We start from the raw sequence: 26,446 nt of genomic DNA on the forward strand, positions 1-26,446 counted from the left end.
ATTTAAATGAATAGTGTCCTCACCAGAAAAATCTTCTCATTTGTTTGCAAATACACAGCATAAATTCGATTAAAACGTTACCTCATTTCCACATGCTATAATCATGACCAAAATGATACGTGTTTCTTCTCCTTCCCCAAAAAAATTGCAAACCATTTTTCTTCAAAGGAAATGAATGATTCTTTAACGCGTAATCTGATTATGTTAGAAGATTAATTATTCCTCATTGTGTAGTTTGGTGAACACTGCCAGATATTGTGAAGTGATCAGATCTTGCTCCAGACGCTCTGGTCAGTATGTTTTAAAACACAAGCGACAATTTTCCTTGGAAGCGTTGTCAATTAACAGTTTCCCCCCGACCTGTAATCGCAAAACCAAACTTTCCAACTTTGAACTATACTTGTACTGTACACATATCTCAATGCTTTAGTTGTTTACGTATCCATTTTAGAGCGCGATATTAGCTTATTTTAATAAATAAAACCTAAGGTTAGAAATTAGTGTGGGCGATATGAGCGTACTGACCAATAATTTCTAGCCTTAGATTTTATTTCCTGAAGTGTTAACTCTTCAGTACTACACGCATATTGGTATTTACTTTAATATTTCACGGTTATAACTAGTTTGTAAATCTGGCAGTTATAAAATACTTAATTTTAGGAACAGCCTAAAAAAGCCTAATATTTAACAAATTGTGGCAACGACCAATTGGTGAAACAAAACTTGGGAGGATTTATTTCATGCTTTTGTTATTTTAAAAAATCAAACACTCGAGTCAGTATCTTGAATGAAACAATATTTATAATTATGAAGTTATTTTGTAATAACTTGTATAACGTTTTCAGCTAACTTTAAAGTTTGTGGCACGGCGCAAAATGCTAGTAATGGGAAATTAATCGGAGAAAATAAAAGAAGTAAGCGTGGGAGAACATCTGGGGAGCAGTGATCACGATATAGATTTATATATCTATTGAGAGATATATAAATAGTAGAAAAATCAAAGAAATGGATTGGAAAAAAACCATCTCCATGAGGGAATGAGGACGGAGCTAAGGAAGGTTAACTGGAGAAAAATATTGACAGAGGTAGAAGGGCAATGGGCAATATTTAAAGGAGAGGTCAATGGAGTTCAGGAGAAATGTATTCCACTCAAAAAAGAGCAAACTCGCAAATAATGAGATACATTGGATTAATAGAGGATAAAATTGAACCTAAGAGAAAGTCATATCAAAAGTAAATAAACAATAAAGGAGATGATGATCTTAGGAAAAACATTAATAAGACAATTAGGAAGGTAAATATGAAATGAAAATATCAAAGACTATTAAAAAAACATAAAAAGAAATAATAAAGTATTCTATAGGCACATACCTAACAAAAGGAGAATTAAGATTAGGATAGGGTCATTAAGGGATGAGCAAGATAAACTCATAGGAGATAATACTGAAATGGCAGGGATATTGAACAGATACTTTGCCTCAGTTTTCACTGAAAAGGCTAACAAATGGGAGATGACAACAGTAGAAGAGGTCAAGAGGGCTATTACAACAGTTAAGATAGAAAGAAAGGAGATACTAGACAAACTAACCAAACTTGAGGATTAAACCCCAGGTCCAGATGGATTGCACCCGCAGATACTTAAAGAAATTAGGGAGGAGATAACTGAGGCACTAGTGCCCATGTATAAAAATTAAATAGACAAAGGAATAGTACCAGTGGACTAGCAGACAGAGGAACTGGAACTAACCCAGGGAACTATAGATCAGTTAGTTTACCATTAGTGGTAAAGATAATAAGAGACGTTTCTCGGACTGGCAGAAAGTGGGAAGTGATGTTCTTCAGGGATCCGTGTTGAGACCACTGTTGTTCACCATATACATAAATGATTTAGACCCAGAAATTGGAGGTATGGTGTCAATATTTACAGATGATACCAAATTGGGGGGAGAGTTATAACTAATAATGTGGAGAACTGCACCAAAATACAGGGTGGCAAAACAGGCTCGCAGAATGGATGGATAAATGGAAAATTAAATTTAATATAGTGAAATGTGAGATGGTTCATTGTGGTAGGAGGAATAAGGAGGCCACTTATTCCTTAGACGGTTGGAAATTAAATGGGATAGAGGAGCAAAGGGATCTGGGAATACAGATACATAAAACACTAAAGTAGCAACACAGGTTGATAAGGGAATAAAGAATGTGAACAACGTACTGGGGTTCATTTTTAGAGGAATAGAATACAAAAGCAGGGAGATCATTTTAAATTTATATAGTACCCCAGCTAGATCACACTTGAAGTAGTGTGTGCCGTTCTGGTCTCCATATTACAAAAACGACATTGAAGCACTGGAGAAAATGCAGGAAAGATTTACAAGGCTGTTACCAGAATTAGGAGGATGAAACTATTGGGAGTGAGCAGGCTCTGGAAAGAGAAGTCTAAAATTATGAAGGGGTCAGATCGGGTGGACATGGAGAAACTGTCTCCATTTGTGGTGGGTCCAGAACAACAGGGCAAAAATATAAGATAGCCACTAACTGGTCAAAAAATAATTTAGGGGGGAATTTCTTTACAGGGGGAGTAGTGAGAATGTGGAACTGCTGCCATATGGAATAGCTGAAACAGATAGCAATGATGCATTTAAGGGAGGCTTGATGAGAGAGAAGGGAATACAAGGATCGGGCAGGATGTGAAGAGGTAATTAGAGTGGGAGGAGGCTCGTGTGGATTATAAACACTGACATAGACCAACGGCCTGCTTCTTTGCTGTAGATTTTATTTAAATAAGATATCTTTCAGTTGGGTTTTTTTAACGTTGAGATGTCGTCAAAAGTTTATTTTATCCCGCTGGGATTCAGCTGCACGATGATGTTAACATTTGTTTTGATTTAATGTTTGGCGAGACGTTACACAGCCACACCCAGGATTCAACATCACTTGAGTTTTTGTTTGGAAATAAAGACGGTTTCTTTGCAAAACTGCAATTTAGTACTAACAGTGTGTTGATGGGGATCCGGACAGGATAGAAATGGGAATGTGAAATCACATTCAAACCGATATTTGATTAACTTTGAAACAATATGCAGTCGGTAAACCTTGTCAAATAGCGGTTGATTAGGATTAACATGTTTAATCCAATTAAATGTCCTATTCAGTGGGGCTGCTTTAAAATGAAACGTGTAAAAGCAAAGACTATATAAGCCGATTTGACTTAATAAAAAAAAATACTGATTGTTAATGCAGAGAAGGCTTTTTTTTTTAGAAAATGTTTCAGAATCCGTTGTGATCCGGAGAAGTGAAGATCTGCAACAAGCAATGTAACACCCAACAGGGAGGGAGGAGGGAAGGTTGAATAAGGTCAGGAGAGTTTGGCGCGAAAATGACGCAATGGTCGAGACGGCGCACGCAGCTGGGCAGCCGCAGGGTCATGTGATGGGGTGTTTTTGAAAACTAGGAGGCCGGGCGCTATTGGTCGAAGATGGTCGCGTGACTAACGGTCGCGGGAAAGGAGCCGTGTGAGTGAGTGAGTGAGTGCGCGCGCGCGGGCGGAGCGAGAGCGAGCGACTGGGAACGGCGTGAGTGGAATAACCGAAAGCGATTGGGAGTGGAAGCGGAATAACAAACAAAACAAAACGGAACGGACGGGGACGTGTGGGTCGGGTCGGGTCTGGTCAGATTAAGAGCCAGCGGGCAGAGGGCCGCGAAGGCGGCGGAATCGGTCTACAAGCGGGAGTGTGTTCCATAGTGTTCGGCCGGGACTTTTCTTCTTCTCCTCAGTCTCGGACCCTTCTCGGCGGCTCCGGTGCGGTGAATTAACACGGGGTTTGGGTCGGTGGCTTGGCTTTCACCCCCACCCGCACCCGTTTAAACTCGAGTCGGTTTTTTTTTCTCTCTCTCTCTACTCGCCATGAGTTTCCGCCGAGTGTGTCCGAAGCCCCGCACCAGCCCCGGTCCCGGTCCGACTCCGGCTTCCCCGGTGCAGAAGCTTACCTTCGCGGGCAGCGACGAGGAGGAGGAGGAAGACGGCGGCAACAGCACGGAGGATTCGGCCTTCCAGGAGTCCCCGGACCCCGAGCGCAAGTACGGCCAGCGCGCCGAGGACGAGGAGTTGGAGAATCTGAGCTGGGAGGACGGGTTCGTGAGCAGCCCCTCCCCCCTCAAGCCCCGCCGGGATTATCGGGACCGCCGCGACCTGGAGGAATCCTCCAGCTCCCCGATGCGGGAGAGCGGCGATCGCGAAGAATGCAGCTCCCCGATCCGAGGGGGCGCCGACCGGGACGAGTGCAGCTCCCCCATCCCCGATTGCCCCGATACCCCACCGCACAAAACGCTGAGGAAGCTGCGGCTCTTCGACACACCCCACACCCCCAAGGTGAGAGCGCACCGCCTGCAGCCTTTCATCAGCTGCGAGGGTTTATGTTTCCAGGGCAAATACCTTCCCGCGTTGCAAGGGTTTTTAATAGCCCTCTTTTGCTTTTAACCAGTTTTGACAATGTTCCTTCTGGTTGCCCAGGTGCTGATGTGAAACGGGATATTCCATTATTAAAGTTTGTGTTTGATTTATTAGCAGATGAGTCTATTGCTCAAGTCGAGGATCAGTGTTTTAAAATGCCCTCCTGGCAATCCTTTAGTAGACTTACGCCTTTGTTGAAGAAAGTTTGATATTTGCCCGTAGATTTTTTTTTCTTACACAACATAAATTGCTTGATCTAAATGCTGAGGTGGCACGGCACTCAGTGTGCTGTGAGAGTGTTGCTATGAGGAAGATGATAAACCCCCATGTGGCACCCAGACCGAAGTTTTGGGTCTCTTTCTAGCTTTTTTGACTGACCGGTTGCCGTTAACAAACTAAAGTAATAGCAGCGGACCACCATAGTATCAGAGCTTTTGTTTTTGTGGGCTGTGTGGAACTATATGTAAAGTTTTAACCTATATTTCCATTAACTTGCATATATCCTCTGGCAAACCGGATAGTAAAACATATATAAGAGCAAAGAGGACCAAGTTGTCTGGGCTTCGAGAGCCAAAGCCAGTGAGATATGATTTCCATTCCTGTTGGGTCATCAACAGGCAGCATTGATAATGGTGCTCTAACAGCAACATAAAAAGTTCCGTTAGTTAATGGGGACTAGGTGTTAAATAAATGCTTGTCCCCATCAGGTCAATGAAAGCTACCTTCACCTGCCAGCTACTACTACAGCAGCGTCTTCTGTCTACTGTTCTAGCTGCAAATATTTATGTTGAGATCTAAAGAAAATGGAAAATCGATGCCTTATAGGGACCGTTAAATCTTGAATAAGAATTTATGCTTCTGGAGTGATTATGCTATATGCTGGTGGTTTTATGGTACATTTAGGATTTGGTCACTGGATTGCTTCATACAGCAAGTTATTGACCTTGACGAAGTAGGATATTTTAGGAATGATCTGGAGGGGTGTGTTGTATTGCTGCTGGACATTCAGTAACACAGAAGGCAGAAGAAGGGCTTTTTTTGTAGGTTTTCCACCCATTGGGTGACTTCATTGTTTGGAGATATTGCAGCATTTCTGAAAGCCCATGTTCCATATTTGTTGCCAGATCACAGGGTAAAATGCATATTTTTAAAGAAAAGCAAATTAGGTAGCTAAATTGGTACTTATTTGCTCCCATTTCAAAATTGGAATAATTGAATTAATTACATTTCTATAAAATGATGTACTCACCAGCTGAAGATTTATGAGATGCCATCAAGTGCTGAGGAATGTCCCAAGTTTGATGTCAATTCAGTACTGAGTTAGCTGATCTTGGCCAGGGCAATTGTGGATGGTACAATTGATAGCACCCTGGGAGTAGAAGGAGAAAATGACCTAGGGTTCAAGCTTCTGATGACTATCCAATAATTTCGGGAGTGGTGTGTTTAGATTCCAGGTGCGGATTGGATTGGGTTTAACTGAGTCCCCTTGTAGTCAAATAACCTGCCAGTAGTCGCTGTCTGCACTTGCATATGAAGGAGTCATAACTTGAGTAAGATTGGAGGACTGGCGCTAGTATCTGGCTCCATAGTCAAGTGTGAGGGGAGAAAATGTTGGGATGTGGTGATGAATGCAAATACAAAAGTTTTAGTTCTACTTCTAGAAGCTAGTCTCTTTATATTAAGAAGGTATGTCTCCGCTTTGATTTAAATTAAGTGTGTACAGTAGGTAGATTTTAATATGGGGGAATATTGCTGGAGCTTCATTGGTTTATAGATGGATGGCACTGTTTTGGAGATTTTTTTTTTGGTGTGAAGTACTTGAGTATTTCCAGATCCCTCTGAATATAGTGGTCATGAATTTATGTAGTTATGCATCCAGATTTAAGCTATGCTATGTTTTAGTCTATTAGTGTCAGTTTAAATTTCAAAAATTGTCTTTCTGTGGCCGCACATTGAAATTGGCCTGTTACGGTTGTGTATTTTTTAAAATCGAACAAAGCCAAAGTCAATCTATGCTCTTTAATGTCCTTAAATCGTAAAATGCCTGCCAGCAATCCCTGTTAAAATCCTAAAGAATATTTGATCTTTTAAGGAGTTTCCTGTATGCTATGGCAAAGATCAATGGGGAAAACATGATTTATAAATACGAATGTTGTTTTATCTGGGCCATTGAAGAGGAAAGTTTTCCAGATCCCAAGAGATGCTGGAGAAGTTTGACTTTTTTTTAAACTGACAAAAGATATTTATGATTAACAATTGCATTATCTAGTATACTTAACTCTATTCCCTATGCTTCTGTGTCAATTCTGTAGTCGAGTTTAGTTGTGATCTATTATGATATTCCATCTTCTGAAGTGACTAAAAACATGGAATTTTAATAGGCTCGTACCTGCAATTTACGGTTTTTGGGGTCGGGTAGTTGCTAATCCCAGATCGCATAGCTTTTGCAATTAGGATGCCTGTGAAATCGGTACTTTTATAACCCCGAACTGAGACAAACCACAAGGCATGAACGGTTTTAATTTTTATAAGTAGCTGCAACTCCAAAATGACTTGTGGGCGAGGCGATCACATTTGTAACAAACTTAAATGTTGGAAATATACAGTAATTCAGTCAGCATCTGTAAAAAGAGACCGATTAACATTTACGGGTGTAACATCAAATTTGGACTGAAAGTGCCTCAGAATCTTGCTGAACAAAACTCATTCTGTGGTGCATTCATTTTTTAGTTTTACATATTCCACCATTGAAACCATTTTGCTCTTTTCTCCCAACCCCGACACATTACACACACTCGTGGATCAGACGATGCACGTGTGCGGACTTGTCGCCCTGTTTTTAACATCGTTCTGTTCCACGTGTTCTGCATTGACTTGCTGCTTCGACAGTGTAATTAGCGGTGCTGTCTGTATTCAGTCTTGCGCTTGCACCATTATAAACTATCTGAATACGCTTGAGAGCCAGTGTGTGATTATGGTAAAGAACATCTTTGACATTATACAATTTGTTCGTCTATTTTGTGATTTTTTTTTATTATGCGTCATGCGTCGGTAATCGGTTCCCCTTGTATTTTGACTGTTCTTGGGATTTTTTTATTGGAAGGGCGGGGTGGAATAGCATTACAGAAATCGGTCAGACAGTCTAGTTACGTTTGCTTGACTCATTGACCAACTGTCTAACCGCTTGCTGAACTTTTGCATATCACGTGCTAATGTTTGTACATACTGTTGCGGCATCAGATGGTGCCAATGACTGAGTACAGTTTGCTTTAATATTTTACTGCACGTTGCATTTCACGGCATAGTGTGTATAAATTCTGTTAACATTGGAATGGAAATAGTTTTTTTTAATTGAAAGAGATTGCGGTTGTATTACAAATTTACGTAATTTAAAGAATTTGCATTTATATTTCGCCTCACGATGTCCCAAAGCCAGTGGAATTCCTTTTGAACTGCTAGCACTTATGTAAGCACAAGTGGCAGCCAGTTTCCGTATCATAAGGTCCCATATGCAGTAAATAAACGACCAGATAATTTATGTTTTGGTATTGATTTAGGGCAAAACATTAGCCAGGATACCACAAGAACTCCCTGTTCGAATAGGGCGGGCTATGGGATTATTTACATTGGCTTTCGATTTAACATCTCCGAAGTCTTTACTGTGGCTTGAACCCATAGCACACTCACTTCAAGTCAGAGCTATCAACTGACATTTTGCAAGTTTTAATATTTTGAACATGGTTTATATAATTAATTGCTGACCAGTTAAATTAAAGATGCTACTTTTGTGTTTTCAGAGTTTGCTGTCCAAGGCAGGAGTCTCGAGTTGCCTGAGCTCTAGCTCAGTAAGACGTCGGGGAGGGGCTCTTTTCAGGAATGTTGAGCAGTCAGAGAGAATGCCATGCGATTACAACAGGAATAAACCCCCACACGTCAACATTAACCCTTTTACTCCAGACTCCATGTACTTCCACTCTTCATCTATGCAGTGCCGAAGGAGGAAAAGGACATATTGGGATGGGTACATATTGAGCCATTTTCCAGTTATTGATTCAATATGATTTTGGCAAATTTACAACTTAAACTTCCAAATTTTGCACAGTTGAAACACTCAAGATTTGGAAACAAATTTGCCTGCCATGACCTTCTGTTCAGAGTAATTCAAACAGTATTTGAGTGACTAATGTTATCTCTTATGAAACTGTTAACAGCTGTTTTAGATGTATAGGATGTAAAAATAAGACAAATTGACATGGCCAGTTCAACAGTGTCTGTTCTGCTTTGTGTTTGACAGCTCTTTGACATATTAAGTGGCATTTTGTATTTACTAAATGGACTTTAAAGTACATTTTTTGGTGCACTCAAAATAATTAACCTCTTGTGATGTTGTTCATGCACATAGATTTTTCTTTTAAAGTCTTGTTCTGCACCTGACTCTGCTTGTGCCCCACTCCAATTCTTTTCCATTTTCTCTTCTTTCTCTGATTTTTTTTTCTCTCTGGACTTTTAACACTTTCTCATTGTTAATTCTGTATTTCTCTTGCTGATTTTTTTCATGCTGTCTCCAATTGTAATAAAAATAGTTAGGCTTTCCCTTTTTAAATAAATCAATTTAACTTTGCTGTAATCTAGTTAGAATTGCTGTGGCAATGGTCAAGTCATATAATCATACAGCATAGGAGGAGGCCAATCGGCCCATCATGTTTGTGCTGGTTCTTCGAAAGAGCTATCCAATTAGTCCCACACTCATGCTCTTTCCCTGTAGCCCTGCAAATTTTTCCAAGTATATATATCCACTTCCCCACTGAAAGTTACTATTGAATCTGCTTCCACCACCCTTTAGGCAAGGCATTCCAGGACATGACTCGCTGAGTTTTTTTTTTAAAAATCTCATCTCCCCCTGGTTTTTTTGCGAATTATCTTAAATCTGTGCCCTCCTGCTAGTGGAAACGGTTTCTCCCTATCTACTCTCAAAACCCCTCATAATTTTGAATGCGTCTTATAAATCGCCCCTTAACCACCTTTTTGTCCTAAGCACAACAATCCCAGTTCCTCTAGTCTCTCCACATAATTGAATTCCCTCATCTCTGGTACCATTCTGATAAATCTCCAATGCACACTCTCCAAGTCCTTGATATCCTTTATAAAGTATGGTGTTCAGAATTGGACACAATAGCTGAGGTCTAACCAGTGATTTATAAAGGTTTACCATCTCTTCCTTACTATTGTACTCTATCCCTCTATTTATAAAGCCGAGAATCCTGTATACTTTAACAGCTTTATTTACACTTCCTGCCACCTGTGTTGATGTAAAGGTATTTTCAGCATCATGCGTGCATATGTAACTTTACCCAATCTCGCTGTCATGATGGGACGTTTATTTTGCAAATTAACAAATGAGATTAATTGCCAGCATTAGCAAGCAGCTCTTCGAACAATCTATGGTTAGAGTCAGGCTATTGGAGCGCGGGGCAGAGGACCGGTGCTGAGTCAGGGAAAATGGGGAGGTTAGGCCTGTTAGTGGGGGATTGTGAGTAGCTGTGATGTGGCAAGCAGCTAAGGATTATGAATTGTGAACAATTTTCAACCCCAGTCCATCACCGGCATCTCCACATCAAGGATTATGAAGATAGTGGAGCAGGGAGGCTTGGTCAAGTCAGTTCAGTAGTGCAAATATGCCTATTTTCTTCATACTGCCCATCCCTTATTCCTCAGGTCTTGGAACACACACCACTGTCTTGCAATCATGTTTCCACTACTATTTGTTTGAAATGTTCTCCCTCCCCCACCCCCTAATTTCCTACCCACTTGCAGCACAGGACTGCACTTTGTAAAGTCACAATGTGCTATGCAACTGAGGCTTGTGTCTCATTGCTTTTGACACTGTTGACCATTCCATTCATTGCCCTTGTGAAAATCACTGGCAGTTTTTTTTTTTGGAGATTTTCTGATTTTTCTCCTGTTACCCCTGAAGGTAATGGCTTGTGTGGTGCTGCTCAGTGGCTGGCAGCAGTTCTGTTTCTAGTGATCCATGCTGGAAGTTTGTATTGCAGGTGAATACAGGATTGGAATGGGATGTGTTGCTCTTTGTTTTTTCAGTCCCCACATCACATTCACTGGGCTCACATGAAGAATGGTTACTTGGGTGAGGTACTGAATGCTTCATCCTTGTTGAGCCATACCCCTGCATAATTAACCACTATCAGTACAAAAGTAGTCAAGAATGTTTTGGGTCACAAAGACTGTTGTAAATTTGAGTGTGATCAATAACCCCATGTAGAAAATAGTTGCCTTTTGTACATGAAATACGAAATTTATTCCATTTATATGATGCAATAGCATATTTACGTAGAGTCTTAAACATAGAAAAACATCCCAACGTGCTTTAGAGAGGCAAACCTGAAAAGTAATGGATGCCAAGGCACGGTGTGAGAGTTGGCAAAAATTGGATTAAAAAATGGGCTTTCATCTCTGGTAAAAGAGGTGGAGTGGTTTAGGAAAACAGCCGCAGACAATGGGACCAAACTGGTTAAGGATGTTTGCACTAGTGGTGAAATGAAGGGAGGGAGTCAAAATGACCAAAAGGTGTGGGAGCAGATGCAAGACTGGAGGTGGTTGCAAACATTGGGGAAATGAAGCACTAAAGCACCTGAGAATGAAGATTTGAAATTCAATACTTTGGGGCCAGGGAGCCAGCAAGGTTGAGGGTAATAGTTGTGCAGGACAGGTTATGGAGATTCAAGTGAGTGAGTTTTTGGATGGAGGGCGATGTTGGAGAAATTGAGACTAGAGGTGACAAGCTAGATAGGGTGAGGAAGGAATACAGGTGTAGGTGGAAGTAAGCAGTCTTGATGTGGATTAAATGTGAGGATAACCTGGCCAGCGTTAAGTGCCTGTGAACTATTGATATGAGGGATGGGGAAATGCAACTTCATTTTTGCGCAGGGCCAATACACATTCTGCAGCACTTTTTAGTGGTCTGTAAAAGGGAAAATTCTATCCTAGGCCACTTTATTTTAACATTTTTTTTAACAAAATAAACTCATTGTTCCAAAGTTGCTATAATATGTAATTGACCCTTGCTTATGGTAATCATGTTTATGTAATATAAATTTCTGGATGCTTCTTGGTGTTGTAATCTAATTGTTTAGGTTTCCATGCAGAGAGATGATGGACGGAAGTGATGGGGAGCTTGATGATGAAAGCATTCGGCCAGCAAAGGTAACAGCAAAATCTTTGTTAAATATATTATCCAGCGTGCAAATGATACAACTCGAGAAGAAAATTGGTATATTGAAGTTCAATCACATTACTCGAGCCAGAATGTAGCTTAAGTGTTGATGCTGAACAGTTAGAAAAATAGAACAGAAAAAGCACTATTGAATTATTTAGTTTGCATCAGGGTGGAGTCCGTGGCGATTTATCTTATGATTGCTCCCATATCTTTAGACCCAGTTTTTACATGGATATCGCTTTCCTGTGATCCAAGTGACATAAAAATACTTCATAACAGCAGACTGAAAGCAAATTGTAAATCTGATTGGTCAGCTGCTTGCAAGCTGTAATCAAAGAGTAAGATAAATCAGGGAAGGAATTGTACCTTCAATGCAGATATTTGCAAGAACTGCACACAAGATCTTCATGGAAAGTATACACAGTGAACAGAGCAACACAACCAATAAATAATCTTGGGTTGATATTTAAAGGGGCTCTAACTTCACTAAAGCATGTCTGACAAACCTTTTTGGATGCAGGGAAGAGCCATACTTCACTTTTGCCATGTGTGGTGTGTCCCAGTTACAATTTCTAATGAAAGTTTGGTGAAGACAGTGTTCTTTTTTAAGAATGCCCTTAAGAGAATGTCTTTGCAATTTTGGGGAGGAAAAATTAGATTGAGCGCTGGAAGACTTGTGTTCTGTTTGTGATGCCTGTTTGAGTTATGAGCCAAGCTCCAGTGCTATGCCTAATCCTTTATATTATGATATTCGATCATAGAATGTCAAGTGACTCTCCAAAATATACATATAACTTTGCCTTTATTACTGAAGTGTCTTACATTTGAGTTGAATAAATATAAGTTGTTTTTGACAAATTAAAACCATAAATCTTAATGCTGAAATTGCTCTCTGGAAATGAATCTTAATCACAAACAATTGTGAACCAATAAAGTTTCTATGTTGGCATCAGAAAAAATGACGAATATAGATTTAGAATTTTTTAAATGTGCTCTATCTAAATTTAAGTCAAGATTGGATTTGATTTAATGCCACATCGAAAATCAACTGTACAAGGAAAGAAAGGCACTTTGACAATTTTTATATGTTCACCTGACTTCATACCATAAACAACAACAAATCCAGTTGATAGTTTAGCCTGACTATTGCTCATATTTGCTACTTAGAATAATACAATATTTTTGAAGTTACTTAAATTTACACTTGGTTTTATTCCATACTTTTTATTAAATAGAGAATTCCAATCACTGAAAGTAACATGAAGTCACGATATACAACAGAGTTCCATGAATTGGAGAAGATTGGATCTGGAGAGTTTGGTTCAGTTTTTAAGTGTGTGAAGAGACTCGATGGTTGTATTTATGCAATAAAGCGCTCAAAGAAACCATTGGCAGGTTCAGTTGATGAGTAAGTAGCTTCTAAATGTTTATATAGTTTGAAATTCCTGGTGGCTCTGTGCCCATATATCTGAAAAATTAAATTTACCCAGATTTGTTCTGACACCCAGCTTCTCAAACAGGAAAAAGAAGCATCCAGCCTCTGGGAATTTTTGCCCCTTCCTCAGTAGTGCTCCTGAACTGTGTGCCTTAGTGTTTTGATCGTTGAGACATTTCATTCAAAGCCTTCTGGTATTGGGTTCCTACAGTGATTTTTGAGGAATTCGTGCTACAATGAAGAAAACGAATAATGTCCCATAAATGTCCCCTTTTTTAAAATCTTACTAAAATGCTTATTTATCTTAGTCTTCAGACTGATGATGGGTAAATGCCTGAAACATCATAACCTATCTTTTTTTCTCTTTCCTGATGCAGATTGCAATGCTGTGTATTGCCAGCATTTTCTGTTTTGATTTCATTAATGTTTTTTTCTTTTTCTATAGACAGAATGCTTTAAGGGAAGTCTATGCACATGCAGTGCTAGGTCAGCACACCCATGTAGTTCGTTATTATTCAGCTTGGGCAGAAGATGACCACATGCTTATACAAAATGAGTACTGTAATGGTAAGTTTTTGAATTAAAATGCGATATAACTATTATAAAGTTAACTTAGATTAACAATTATACTGTTAGTACTGTGTGTTCTGAAGAAAACGTGCCTGCTTACATGTAAGCAAACTTAGAAGCTTAAACTATAATTAGTCTATTAAATTGGGACATCCCAAACAGTAATGTTTTATGTACTGTTTCCCTTTTGAAAGGTGGAAGCGTATCGGACGCAGTAGCAGAAAATTACAGGAAGAGAGGGTATTTTAATGAGCCAGAGCTAAGGGACCTGCTATTGCAGGTTGCTCGGGGTCTAAAGTATATTCACACTATGTCTCTAGTACATATGGATATAAAGCCAAGTAAGTATATAGATCCTTTAATCTTTTTAATAAATGCATGCTTTATTACAATTCGTAGCTATATTTAACTTGCTTTCCTATAATTAAAGGGGAAAATGGCAAAGTACAATTTTATAGAATTTTTCAGTTAACTTTTTTGCTGCACCAGGTATCTGATACGTGTGGAAATCCATCACTGTGCTTGAATCTCTGAATCACACAGGTTACAGCATGGAAGGAGGCTATTCAGCCCATCGAGTCCGTGCAGGCTTTATGCACAAGCAGTCCAGCTAGTTCCACTCCCCCGCCTAAGACCATAAGAGATAGGACCAGGCGAAGGCCATTTGGCCCTTCGAGCCTGTTCCGCCATTTAATGAAATCATGGCTGATCTGATTTTCACCTCAACTCCACTTTCCTGCCTTTTCCCCATATCCTTTGACTCCCTTGCTGATCAAAATTTTGTCTAACTCAGCCTTGAAGTCGATGACTCAGCTTCCACAGCTGTTTGGGGTAAAGAATTCCAAAGATTCACTACCCTCTGGGAGAAGAAATTCCTCCTCATTTCTGACTTAAATGGGCGACCCCTTATTCTGAGACTATGCCCCCTAGTTTTAGATTACCCCATGAGGGGTAACATTCTCTCGGCATCTGCCCTATCGAGTCCCCTCAGAATTTTATGTTTCAATAAGATATCTCATTCTTCTAAACTCCAATGAGTATAGACCCAACCTGTTCAATCTTTCCTCATAAGACAACCCTTCCATACCCGGAATCAACCTAGTGAACCTTCTCTGAACTGCCTCCAATGCAAGTATGTCCTTCCTCAAATAAGGCCACCAGAACTGTACGCAGTACAGTGATCTCACCAGCACCCTGTACAGTTGTAGCATGACTTCCCTGCTTTTATACTCCATCCCCCAATATTCTGTTTGCCTTCCGGATTACCTGCTGCACCTGTGTTAACTTTTGTGTTTCATGTATGAGGACACCCAGATCCCTCTGTACCGCAACATTTTGTAGTATTTCTCCATTCAAATGTTGTTTTGCTTGTTTATTTTTTCTCCCAAAGTGGATGACTTCACATTTTCCCTCATTATATTTCATCTGCCAAATTTTTGCCCATTCACTTAACCTGTCAATATCTCTTTGCAGACACTTTGTGTCCTCCTCGCAACTTGCTTTTCCACCTATCTTTGTATCATCAGCAAATTTAGCCACAGTACATTCTGTTCCTTCATCCAAGTCATTGATATATATTGTAAATAGTTGCCATTGAGAAATCTATACCTGTAGAATTTCTCTTTGCCTGATATGGAATGCATGCTCTCATCACAGGAACATGTTCCACTTAAGTCCAGAGAGCTTAGGCACAGATTGATAGTGAATGTTCACTGTGTCTCAAGTGTGTGTACGGGAATTGCTGCAGTGTGATCAGCCAAAACAGTCACAGCCACCCATACAGAGCATATTTAAACTCATGTCTCAAAAGATTCCAAATATCCTGGAGTATTTTCACTACCCTCTGTTTCAGCTCAATGCAGTTGAATACATTCACTTAGTGCTGCATAACTGTTTGCCTTTTAAACCTGTGCATTAAATTGACCTGTAATATTTTACTCTGGAAAAGGAATTCTATTATAACATTGGTTTTAGAGAAATCAGTAAACCCCGAGTCTAAGCAATTGATCAGCTTTTTTTACCACGTTTGGCATGATCAGCAAGCGCAGTTGCAAAGGCTGTTGCTCTCAACTGGTATCTGATTTCCATATTTTACAAGTGAATAGCATTTAAGTAGAATGCAGATCTTATGCAGGAAACCCTATTATAAATCAACATGACTCTTTGCTCTACTTGAGGCACTTAGCTGTTCTTTGCATAGACAGGTTATGTGGTTTGTGCATTGCACTATATGGTGTTGTACTGAACCATGCAGATAAAGGTCTCAGGTTTGCGCTCGTCTGATAGTTAGTCCATGTTAGCTAGGGCAATGAAAGTGGTGGTGGTGGGGGGGGGAGGAATTATATTCAGCTTCAGGGTTCCTGCTCCTGATTGCTGTACAGTTGTCTCTGCTGGAAGGTGTGTGTATGGACCTCTTGTGGAGACAGAATACGGTTGGGTTATGATGCCCCTATCGTTGATGCCTCCATAGTTGAAAAGTTTATCAAACCTGTCTCAGCTCGCAGATGAATACCTGTGAAACAATAACCTACCATGATTTTTTGCCCTCTGGAGGAGGGGAGAAAATTGTGGGGCAGGGTTATCTGGTAATTACACAATTTGTTTCAGAAGCTGCTTTTTGCTATATGCAGTTGAGTTATGCCTCAGACATTTGAGCCCACAATTGTTCTCTATGTTGATTCCAGACTTTTCAAAGTGTCAACTCCTGCTTGGGTACAGTTCCTAGGCACTGAATGCCCTCCAGTATCCTACTCAAATGACCATTCTTCATGTGAGGCCAGGCAAAGAATATTGGCTGGCTATTTAACCGTGAAAGGGTAGCTAAACTGAGCCGGATAAGGTTTTCAAATGATGTTCACATGTACTTCTAGCAGAGGTCACTTGTTGGCCAGGGTGATTATCTGATATTTCTTTTCCCCCTCCCCCCTCAAACCCAACCCAGGGTGCCGATGCCATTTGTAGCACCCTGATGCCCCAGCTGAGATCAGATAACTCACCATAGACCAGGGATCAAATTTGAGGTCTTCTGCTCTACACCATTTTTTACAATGGAGTTTCTATAGATGTAGAATTTTGAGGAAACAGAATTGGGAATGCAGTTATAAATACCTGTACAGAAACCCAATGTAAAATTTTGTTCAGCTTCTGAAATGTTATGTTGTAATTGGAAGTCTGTTCTTCATGGTCTGCATTTTAGTCATTTTTTAATGTTGCTTATCCTTTTATTTTCAGGTAATATATTTATATCCAAAAAATTAGTCACTAATTCGGCAGCAGATGAGATGGATGATGACGACTGCATATTGTCAACAAATATTGTATACAAAATAGGTAGGATCTGTTGCTTCAGAATTAACGTTTTGAGAAATTGAGGGGTTTAGAATAAATAAGGAGAAACTGTTTCCACTGGCGGGTGGGGCAGTGATCACAGGACACAGATTTAAGATGATTGGCAAAAGAACCAGAGGGAAGATGAGTTTTTTTTTACGTGGCGAGTTATGATCTGGAATGCATTGCTTGAAAGGGTGGCAACTTTCAAAAGGGAATTGGATATATACTTGAAAAGAAAAATGTGGGCAGTGGGGAAACAGCAGGGGAGTGAGGCTAATTGGATAGTTCTTTCAAAGAGCCAGAACAGGCATGATGGGCTGAATGGCCTCCTGTGTTGTAAGATTCTATTAAATTTGGTGTAACTTTTTTCAAATTTACTTTTATAATCAGGTGACCTTGGACACGTTACTCGTGTATCTATTCCTCATGTAGAGGAGGGAGACAGTCGGTTCTTGGCCAACGAAGTACTGCAAGAGGTATAGTGTTTACGATTGTTGCAGTAGATGTGTAGAATATGTATATTTGCGTTGTGTCCCGTCCCCCTGTCTCCTCTCTTCCCCATTTCCCTCCCCCCCCCCCCCCACCAAATCAAAAAAGGATGCTTTTTTTTTGTTTTGTCAATCCTAGTCTATAACTAAAATGTGACTTTGTACCAGCAATTTTGCTGCAAATTGATTGTAGCATTTATTTAGATCTATGCTGAAACTGAAACCTCTGGGTTGTGGGAGTTGGGGGGGGGGGGGGAGCTTTCTCTGAAGAAAAATAATAATTCAATACATGGACCATGTGATTGGCATTTGAGATCTCAGAACAACTGATATCTTGCTCTCTAAATTTGGTCAGGACTATTTGAGGAAGTTACCCCTTCATTCAGTTCAAATAAAGTTGCATTAAATGTTGGCAAACAACCAAAACTTCAGTTTCTACAAGCAAAATAAAGTTTGTGTAGAATATGACTGCGAACAGTATTACCAACTGCTGAACCATGCCAACTGATTGCATATGTATAGACTTCTCACTTTAGTTGTGTAGGTGATGTGTGGGGAATATATATTGAGTTAGCCATGGCACAACACAAACTTTTTGTTAATTTGCTTGATGAACCGTATTGCATATCGCCATTTGTTATCCTGTAGATACCAATATTTGTGAGTGAGATTATCGGTATGAACCCACCTTGTAAATATGCTGCACAAGTTAACTTAATAGCCCTACTTTTTTGCTGAAATTTTCCCTTCATGCCGAAAGTGAAGATTTTAGCTGTAATCCCTTCGTAGTAGCAGAAGTTAGTTTACTGTAGTATGCAAATAATCCACCATTTAGTTGAGGAAATAAGAACTATAGAGTACTTTGCATGACAACTAGAAAAATCTCTGGTCTCAAAATAAAAATGTTACGCAGAATTGTTCCCCCCCACCCCCCCAAACTCTGTTTTTGAAGATACTTCATACAAAATTGGCTACTCACATACTTGCCCTGATTTCTATACCAATGCTGCTTGTGAGCTAGGTTTCCCCACTATGTCATGTCTTAAATCAATTTGATACATTTACTATGGTGTTTTATCTTCAACCCAGAAAGATGGTGAACTGTGGATGTGGGTTTTAGTGAGTTGTATCAGCATGATTGAGTTAATTTAATTTAAATTTCACTTCACTGTGTGAGATTCCTAGCTGCACAGATCTTTGCTCTTCACCCTTCTCCCATCCCCAGTTGAGTCTTGTTCTCTACAATTATTTTTTTCAAATGTTTTGTATTTGTATTTCAGGATTATAGACACTTGCCAAAAGCAGATATTTTTGCTCTTGCACTCACTGTCATATCTGCTGCTGGTGCAGAACCATTGCCGACCAATGGGGAAAAATGGCATGAGATTCGTCGAGGAAAACTTCCTACAATTCCGCAAACACTTTCGCAGGAATTTTTGGATTTATTGAAAGTAAGATATTTGACTAGCAAAATTGTTTTGATGTTACGTGTCTCTCATTTGCTTTCTGCGAGGAAAGGAGATTAAGTTTTCAAGTATGAGGCTCATTTAAGTTGTTGTACTCTGGTGAAAAATGGATGCTAACGTCAAAAATGAATTTCCTTTTTTTTTTAAGTTAATGCTCCATCCAGATCCAGAGAAACGACCCACTGCGGGTGCTTTAATCAGACATTCAGTGCTGCTTCCAACTGCAAGGAAGAGTGCAGATCAACTTCGTTTAGAACTGAATGCAGAAAAATTCAAAAATGCACTTTTGCAAAAGTAAGTTTTTCTTCCAGTCGGTAGCCAACTGTACTTAAGATCACTTGTACTTCATGACATTTAAACTCGCTTCATATGCAGACACTAATAAGTGAATTGTGTAGACATTGTGACAATTTAAACAATATCTACTATTAATCTATCAAACTAGATTTTTGTAGATTTTTTGATCAATATTTCTAAAGATGCATTAAAATAATGTGTTATTTGGTCTGCTAGCGACCACAAAGGTGGTTTGTACCATAAAGGTGGAATGTATTTTGTTCTTTTTCGGAACCAGTACCTTATTTCAATCTTTTGGAAATACTGATCAATATATTGATCACAGAAATCAGAATTTAAATATACAGTTCCAGCGCTCCAATGATTCAGGAAGTTTAGGCAGTGAGTAATAGAGCCATGCAGATCAGAAATGTATGGGGTTCAACCTAGAACATAAGAAATAGGAGCAGGAGTAGGCCAATCAGCCCCTCGAGCCTGCTCCGCCATTCAATAAGATCATGGCTGATCTGATCCTCACCTCAAATTTAAATTCATGTCCAATTTCCTGCCCGCTCCCCATAACCCCTAATTCCCTTTACTTCTAGGAAACTGTCTATTTCTGTTTTAAATTTATTTAATGATGTAGCTTCCACAGCTTCCTGGGGCATCAAATTCCACAGACCTACTACCATCTGAGTGAAGAAGTTTCTCCTCATCTAAGTTTTGAAAGAGCAGCCCCTTATTCTAAGATTATGCCCCCTAGTTCTAGTTTCACCCATCCTTGGGAACATCCTTACCGCATCCACCCGATCAAGCCCCTTCACAATCTTATATGTTTCAATAAGATCGCCTCTCATTCTTCTGAACTCCAGTGAGTAGAGTCCCAATCTACTCAACCTCTCCTCATATGTCCGCCCCCTCATCCCCGGGATTAACCAAGTGAACCTTCTTTGTACTGCCTCGAGAGCAAGTATGTCTTTTCTTAAGTATGGCTAACCTGTATGTTAGCCTGAGTTAGCTTATCTCAGCTGGTGTGGTGGGGTACAAGTTCTATAGTCAAAACTTCCTCCCCTGCTCTTTTTCTCTCTCCCCCCCCCCCCCCCCCCCCACACACTTTTTTTTTCTCCCTCTCACCTCCCTCCCTTTGCTCTTTTTCTCTCCCTCTTGCCTTCTGCTCCTCTTCTCTTGCCCCCCCCCCCCCCCCCCATTTTTTTTAAAAACAGGATGTTGTTGGACTTTCCTAATCTACATGGCTCAGCTATTCACTGGTTAAACTCAGTCTGATACTTTATATTAGAAAGTGAGGTATAGGTGTGAAACTGAGAATTTAGGCTAAAATGGATACATTTTAAATGAATAGTGAAAATCATAGTAACAAATGAAAGTTGAATTTGCATGGTAATGAAGGATGGAATGATTGTCTACATCACTGATTGCAAAATTCATTTGTGTCTCCTATTAATTCAGCAGTCAGATGTTTTATTGTGTACCTGTCATTGTCAGAACACATGGTCCTTATTGTCTAAGAAGGAAGTTTTTAAAAAAAAAATTGAGTAATCCTTGTTTTCCTTAGAACTTATAGAATTGAGATGCCACATTAAATATTGAATTTTTAAAATTATTTCAGAGAACTGAAGAAGGCACAAATGGCAAAAGCAGCAGCAGAAGAGAGAGTGCTGTTCACAGACCGAATGACAACTAGGTCTACAGTGCAAAGTAACAGAAGTACAAGGATCATTGGGAAAAAAATCAACCGTTCTGTCAGCCTTACAATATATTGAAAGCTCAGTCACATCCAAGATGATACTTTTTTTTAAACTGGGGATTTTTTTTGTGAGTTGTTGCCGGTTTAGTTATCTCACAACTGTAGGACCCACTGAGAATATTCTTGTGTGCAAAATTTGGTTAGGCTGTAGCATTTCTGCTGCCTACATAGTCTTAATTTTTATTTTTCAATTTTAGTGTGCCTTTTGAATAAAGAGGACAAAGATTGATTAACAAAGATATTGGGACATTTTTATTGAGTGACTCGTGCACCATGAATTTTGTAAATCTGCCTGATTTTAGGTTTACACTTGCGTTGTGTACATCTGGAGGATGTACTTGAACCATGTTATACATTGTACTGGGAGCACTTTGTAGGCATCGGAGGTCCATGGTGTGAAACCATGGATGAACTTGCCTTGGAAAAACTGCTGCTATATTAGTCAGTGTTGTACACTTGCTGTAAAATTCGGTTAGCATTATAAACAATCATTGCTGTATTAGATATAGGCTTTTTGGAGAATACTTTTAATTATGTGAATTAAAGAAAATAACAGTTGTTCACTGTTTACTGCTTGTGTTCAGAGCAGTTTTTTTATATTAAGCTAGTGCATTGTAGGGAAACATTGCACCTTTTTGTGTTTCTTGAAGTGTTTCTATTTTCTGTACTTTTTAAATGTAAATTGTGGTGGTCTGTCACTTAACTGTCATGTCCAATAAACTGGTGTACATTTGTAAATGTAAATTTTGGTGTGAATATGATTAACTTTATATACTTAATTACATAAAATGACTTAAATGGATGGAGTTTGGTTCCTGAAAATTCAGTGGAAAATTAAACTAAGTTCCAAACCACAAATGGACTCTTATGATGCACTTACTGATCACCTAGGTCACAGTGAATGGAAAAAAATCCATTCGTTTTGTTTTAACATGTTAAGCCATGATTCAGAGCACTTGATGTTGTAATTTTGATTTCAGGTGTTAATATTAGAAGAATCTTTTGCATCACAGCCAAGAATTAAAACCAGCAACTGCAGTATAGAGTATTGAGTAGATTCACTTGTCGGAGGAAGTCCAGCAGCTAAAAGTGACTGAGTTGTAGATGGAAAATTTAGGAGGTTATTTAAAAGTCCATTGCTTTTGAAGGCTGTGAAAGATAGCAAAAACCTGAGGGAAGAAGAATTTTTTCCCCTGACTTGTATTTATATATGGCCTCGTTGCATGAAAACATTCAAGTGCTTCATGAGGCATGCAGAGTAAACAAATAATGCAGCTGTTCTACAACAGCAGTATCTCTCAAACTACTAATGACTGGCCAGTTATTTTTTGATGGTGTTGGTCAAGGGATGTTGTCCAGGACAGCAGGAAAATTGCCTGCTTTCTTTTGACTACCGCCGTAGGATCTTTCATGTCCACTGGAAGGTAGATGGAAACTGTTTAACTGCTTATCTGATGGATGACGCTTCTGACAGTGCAGCACGCTTGGTGCTTCATTCGGCTATTGATTTGGGTTATGACCTAAATTCCAATATGGGGCTTGCATTTACATGCTTTTGACTAATTATTCGAGAGAGTAGACACTAGAAACTATTTCCTCTGGTGGAGGAATCCAGAACAAGGACATAATCTTAAAATTATAGCTTTGCCATTTAGGACTGAAATCTTCACACAGTAGTAGCAGTCAGATAATAAGGAACAATATTTTTGGAGATGGGGTGGTAAGCAGAGGAAGGTACATCCCAACTCATTTAATCATTCAGTTCTCATGAGGGCCACTAGATGGGGGTATCCCACTAGCACAAAAATTTTCAGCTTCCTTGTCAAATAATAAATTGGCACAGGTAGCCCGAAGGCTGGGCTGTGCAATGCCAAATTTAGCATAACTGCATTGATGCCACTGGCCTGACCCCTTGACAGCCCTGCTAAACTTTAATTCTCTTGGTTTGACCAACCATTCAAGCCACTTGTAACTTTAGAATTTTGCTCCCTGTTTGCCTTTCACCAACCCCACTCATATTTGTTTTATTGACAGCATTTGATTTTTAATAATGCATTTCTCACTAATCATACTTTTTCCTATGCCTTTGGTTTTTTAGAGTTTTTTTTTTATCTCCAAGGCTTTGCTTTTCACCAGTGCCAATCATATTCCTTTTTTTTGAGGCTTTTTAGTTTTTACTAGTGCTGATTTTTTTTTTTTAAAAAAGGTCTTGCTTTTTTTCCCTCAGCTATGGTTTTTTTTAGACCAACCAGTCCCATCCATAGGTGTGCTTCTTCCTGCCTCTCGAGATTTTTGCCTCAGCAGCCTGGTGTTAACTCCTTTATTCTACTTGCATGGTGCTCTGAAGAGAAGGCTGGATAACTGGCATACATTGGTTTCCTGAGAAACAGCAGATTCGTGCAGACCATGCTCAGCTGTTGCTATTCCACTGTGGATCAGTAGATTAGTTGGTCTCATGGCAGCTCTGCTCTCTGTTCCTAAAAGCTAGTGATACAGCACCCTGCCAGCCAAACCCCAAGGTCTGAACGCTGTCTATTCTGTTCCCTATTGCCACAGCTGCAGACTGCTTCTGTGGAGGCACCAACTGGTCATGAGCTACTTCTGAGGTGGGGAGCTGCTGCAGATTTCAACAAAACTGCCACATGATCCATTTATTCTTGCAATGAAGAAACATTTTCCTGATCCCACAAATAAGGACTATTTCAAAGTCACATCTGTCAGTTGCTGCATGTCCTCAGAGAGAGATCAGAGCATCCTTTTCAGGCAAGGACCTATGAGATATGACGCCTTAGACAGCCTTCTAAGCTGGGATAGTGGCACATCTTCAACTACTCCCCACTCCTCCATTCAACTTTTGCTGGCTCCTGTGCCCCAGCAAGATGATTTCAAAAAATTCTGATTTTTAAATTTCTCCATGACCTTGCCCAACTTTAGCTAAGTGATCTCTTGCCTTACATCCCTGCACAAACCCTTCCTTTAACACCCGATTTCTTGCTATTTGCTCCCTCTACTCCATCATTGGTGGCTAATGGTTCAGTTACTATGTTTTTGCCCTCTGGAATTCTTTCCCTCCTCTTCAACCGTGCCTTCAGTTCCCATCTCCTTTCCCCCGTGCTCGGTGTCCACATTATCCCTTTTCTCCTTATTGTGAAGTGCTCTGAAATGTTCACATGCATGAAAAGCACTGTATTAGCAAGCAAGTAGTTGTAGATTCCTATATTTAAGTGGTTCCTCAAGTGTGACAAATGAAGCTTTAAACAAAGCCAAATTTCAAAGTGTAATCTTTATATTTTGTAATACAGTCTAACTAGTTAAAGCAACAGCTTTTTTTGTTTATACTAATAGTTTTAGGGAGTGAACCTTTGGCTTAGTGGTAGCATTCCCACCTCTGAGTCAGAGGGTTGTGTTCAGGCCCCACTCTAGGCAGACCCTTCAAGCGGAGAGCCAGCTCTGCATACTGCATTGACGTCTAGCAGGGGTACTTGCATCCAATGGGTACGGGTGGCCTTCCCCCATTATAAAGGGTAGGTGGGGCTCCTTAGCCTTGGTTGCAGCTGCAGATAAAACCCATGAGGAAGGCAATGAGAAACCACATCAGCTATTCTCCCCTCATAAGTGGCTCAAGAATCTCATGTGTGAGACTTGAGCTAGGAACTGCCCTGGGGCATAACACAAAGGATGGATGGACCAACAGCTTTAAAATAATGAGTGTTGATATAAACAAATCAGGTTGTAACTTGTAAAACGATTATACTATTAACCAGGTTTGGAGAGGTAATGTTCAAATATACTTAGTACTATTGTGGTAGAGAAGGAAAAATGTAAATAAGAAAGATTAAACTTCTATATATTTTGTTAGATTCAGCTATAAAAAGCCACATGCTAAACAAAGGGAGAGCAAAGAGCTACTCCTCCATACTACATGCAGAGATTTATTTAAGTAACTTGTTTTTTTTATCTAGTGAATAAAGAAAATACTACTTATTTCTAGGAATCAATCAAAAACACTTAACTATCTCTCGAGATCCCTTTAAAAACAACTTTCCAAATTCTTTCATTGGATATGTGCACTATTCCCCCAAATCCACAACCAGAACCTCCCCCTCTCACAATAATCTAATCTCTGACTCTATCAGCAATCCATTGAGAATCTTCCTTGAATCCTAAACTCAAATCTCAACATGTATGCAAAGGGAGACTAATTTTATAAAGTATAATTGTTTATGAATTATTTGAGATTTATTTGTGGCCTCTTTTAAGTCCAGATTTTCTGACAGAGTGCAATCGCTGCCAGAAATGTGGCGAGGTGGGACTTCTGACCACTTCAGCACTCACCATGCCAAAGTTTAATTAATTGATGGCCAGCTCAAGCCATTGTTAAATGCTTCTCATTGAGAACTCGCCCATTTGAGGCAGAAAATAGTGTACTGCTAGAGGATTTAGACACCTGGAGCAGCTTAAAAGTCCTGACACACTGAAACACTGAATTGGGAGCAGCGCCTAAAATTTGTTCACTAAAATTGTGTAAGAAAAGCATTATACAAGCTTTCTATACTATTGCTAACCTTGTTAGGGAAAAGCATTATATCAGTTTTCTCTGTGAACAAAGGCTTTCTATCTAACCAAAACAAGCTTGTTATGACCTTGTGCAAGAGAGGGCCTCTAAGTAATGAGCATCTGGTGTCATCCCCACCTCCTGTTTATAAGTTAGGAAAGGGGGCTGTCTCTAGTTTTATTATGCTTTGGGTAAAGATAAGAATTATTGATAACTAGGAGGCAACTAATCATGAGGGACGTGGTATAGTCAGATGTGTGTATATGGGAGTAGGACTGATAGCAATCCCATGAGACAGATAGGACGATTGATGGGAGGCCTATATATAGCTAATTGTGTCTAAAATGTATATAAAGTTGGGTACCTTTTCGTATTGATTAGAACATTCATGGAGTGAGGCTGGACCACTCAACTCAAGACCTTCGAAAGTGGACTTCAAGGTCTTGGACAGTGATAAACTTTGTCAGATTGTATTCATCTTATTAGCATGTTTAATTGTACTCTTGTATTTAACATCTTTGTTACTTATTATAACCTCTTCATAAAGCTATTATACTTTGGAACAAAACACCTTGCAGCCTTTTTGCTTAAAGACTCGTACCGTAAAATAAGTTACTTTTGAATTGCCTGTTAGTTCTGCAGAAGGGCACGGGACCTCAAGAAATGCTGCAGGACTAAGTGAAGCAGAGAAGGAAATGCAGTTTGGGATAGACCAGCAGAGGCTACCAAAGAGACCTTCTCAGACTTAGTGGAAAGAGGTGGCCAAGCAAGTAAGTGTCAACGATCCCACGTGCAGCAACTCGGTGCCACAAAAAGTTTAATGACCTTATCAGGGCAGGCAAGTTAAGATGACCCAGCCAGACCTTCCAAGAAT

At 39.7% G+C, this 26,446-nt stretch overlaps 1 protein-coding gene and 1 long non-coding RNA gene across 3 annotated transcripts in view; one reads left to right on the forward strand and one right to left on the reverse strand.

Annotated features, from left to right (window-relative positions):
* The window catches only part of LOC137327963 (uncharacterized), a 60,890-nt gene extending 56,601 nt beyond the window's left edge, over positions 1-4,289 (reverse strand). The window contains exon 1 of the long non-coding RNA XR_010964576.1: positions 3,991-4,289. This is a non-coding gene — a long non-coding RNA (uncharacterized lncRNA). The remainder of the gene's footprint in view (positions 1-3,990) is intronic.
* On the forward strand, positions 3,501-21,821 carry wee1 (WEE1 G2 checkpoint kinase). Of its 2 annotated transcripts, none has more exons than XM_067993974.1 (11): positions 3,501-4,372; positions 8,251-8,474; positions 11,605-11,674; positions 12,923-13,095; positions 13,568-13,689; positions 13,887-14,033; positions 16,924-17,022; positions 17,413-17,498; positions 18,791-18,961; positions 19,125-19,270; positions 20,880-21,821. In XM_067993974.1, the coding sequence occupies exons 1-11, from the start codon at positions 3,908-3,910 to the stop codon at positions 21,031-21,033; spliced, it is 1,857 nt and encodes a 618-aa protein (XP_067850075.1). In that variant the 5' UTR covers positions 3,501-3,907; the 3' UTR covers positions 21,034-21,821. The 2 variants fall into 2 exon arrangements, with proteins under 2 accessions (XP_067850075.1, XP_067850076.1); XM_067993975.1 differs by having other exon boundaries at positions 3,502-4,372; positions 11,617-11,674.
* Positions 21,822-26,446: the final 4,625 nt, after the last annotated feature.

The sequence above is a fragment of the Heptranchias perlo genome, chromosome 12, assembly GCF_035084215.1.
Source record: "Heptranchias perlo isolate sHepPer1 chromosome 12, sHepPer1.hap1, whole genome shotgun sequence".
NCBI lineage: Eukaryota > Metazoa > Chordata > Chondrichthyes > Hexanchiformes > Hexanchidae > Heptranchias > Heptranchias perlo.

Bases quoted from the DNA above. Each gene is read 5' to 3' on its own strand.
- wee1 (XM_067993974.1), top strand. From the start codon at position 3,908: ATGAGTTTCCGCCGAGTGTGTCCGAAGCCCCGCACCAGCCCCGGTCCC. The intron at 4,373-8,250 runs GTGAGAGCGCAC...TTGTGTTTTCAG, and splicing joins ACACACCCCACACCCCCAAG to AGTTTGCTGTCCAAGGCAGG. The intron at 17,499-18,790 runs GTATAGTGTTTA...TTTGTATTTCAG, and splicing joins CCAACGAAGTACTGCAAGAG to GATTATAGACACTTGCCAAA.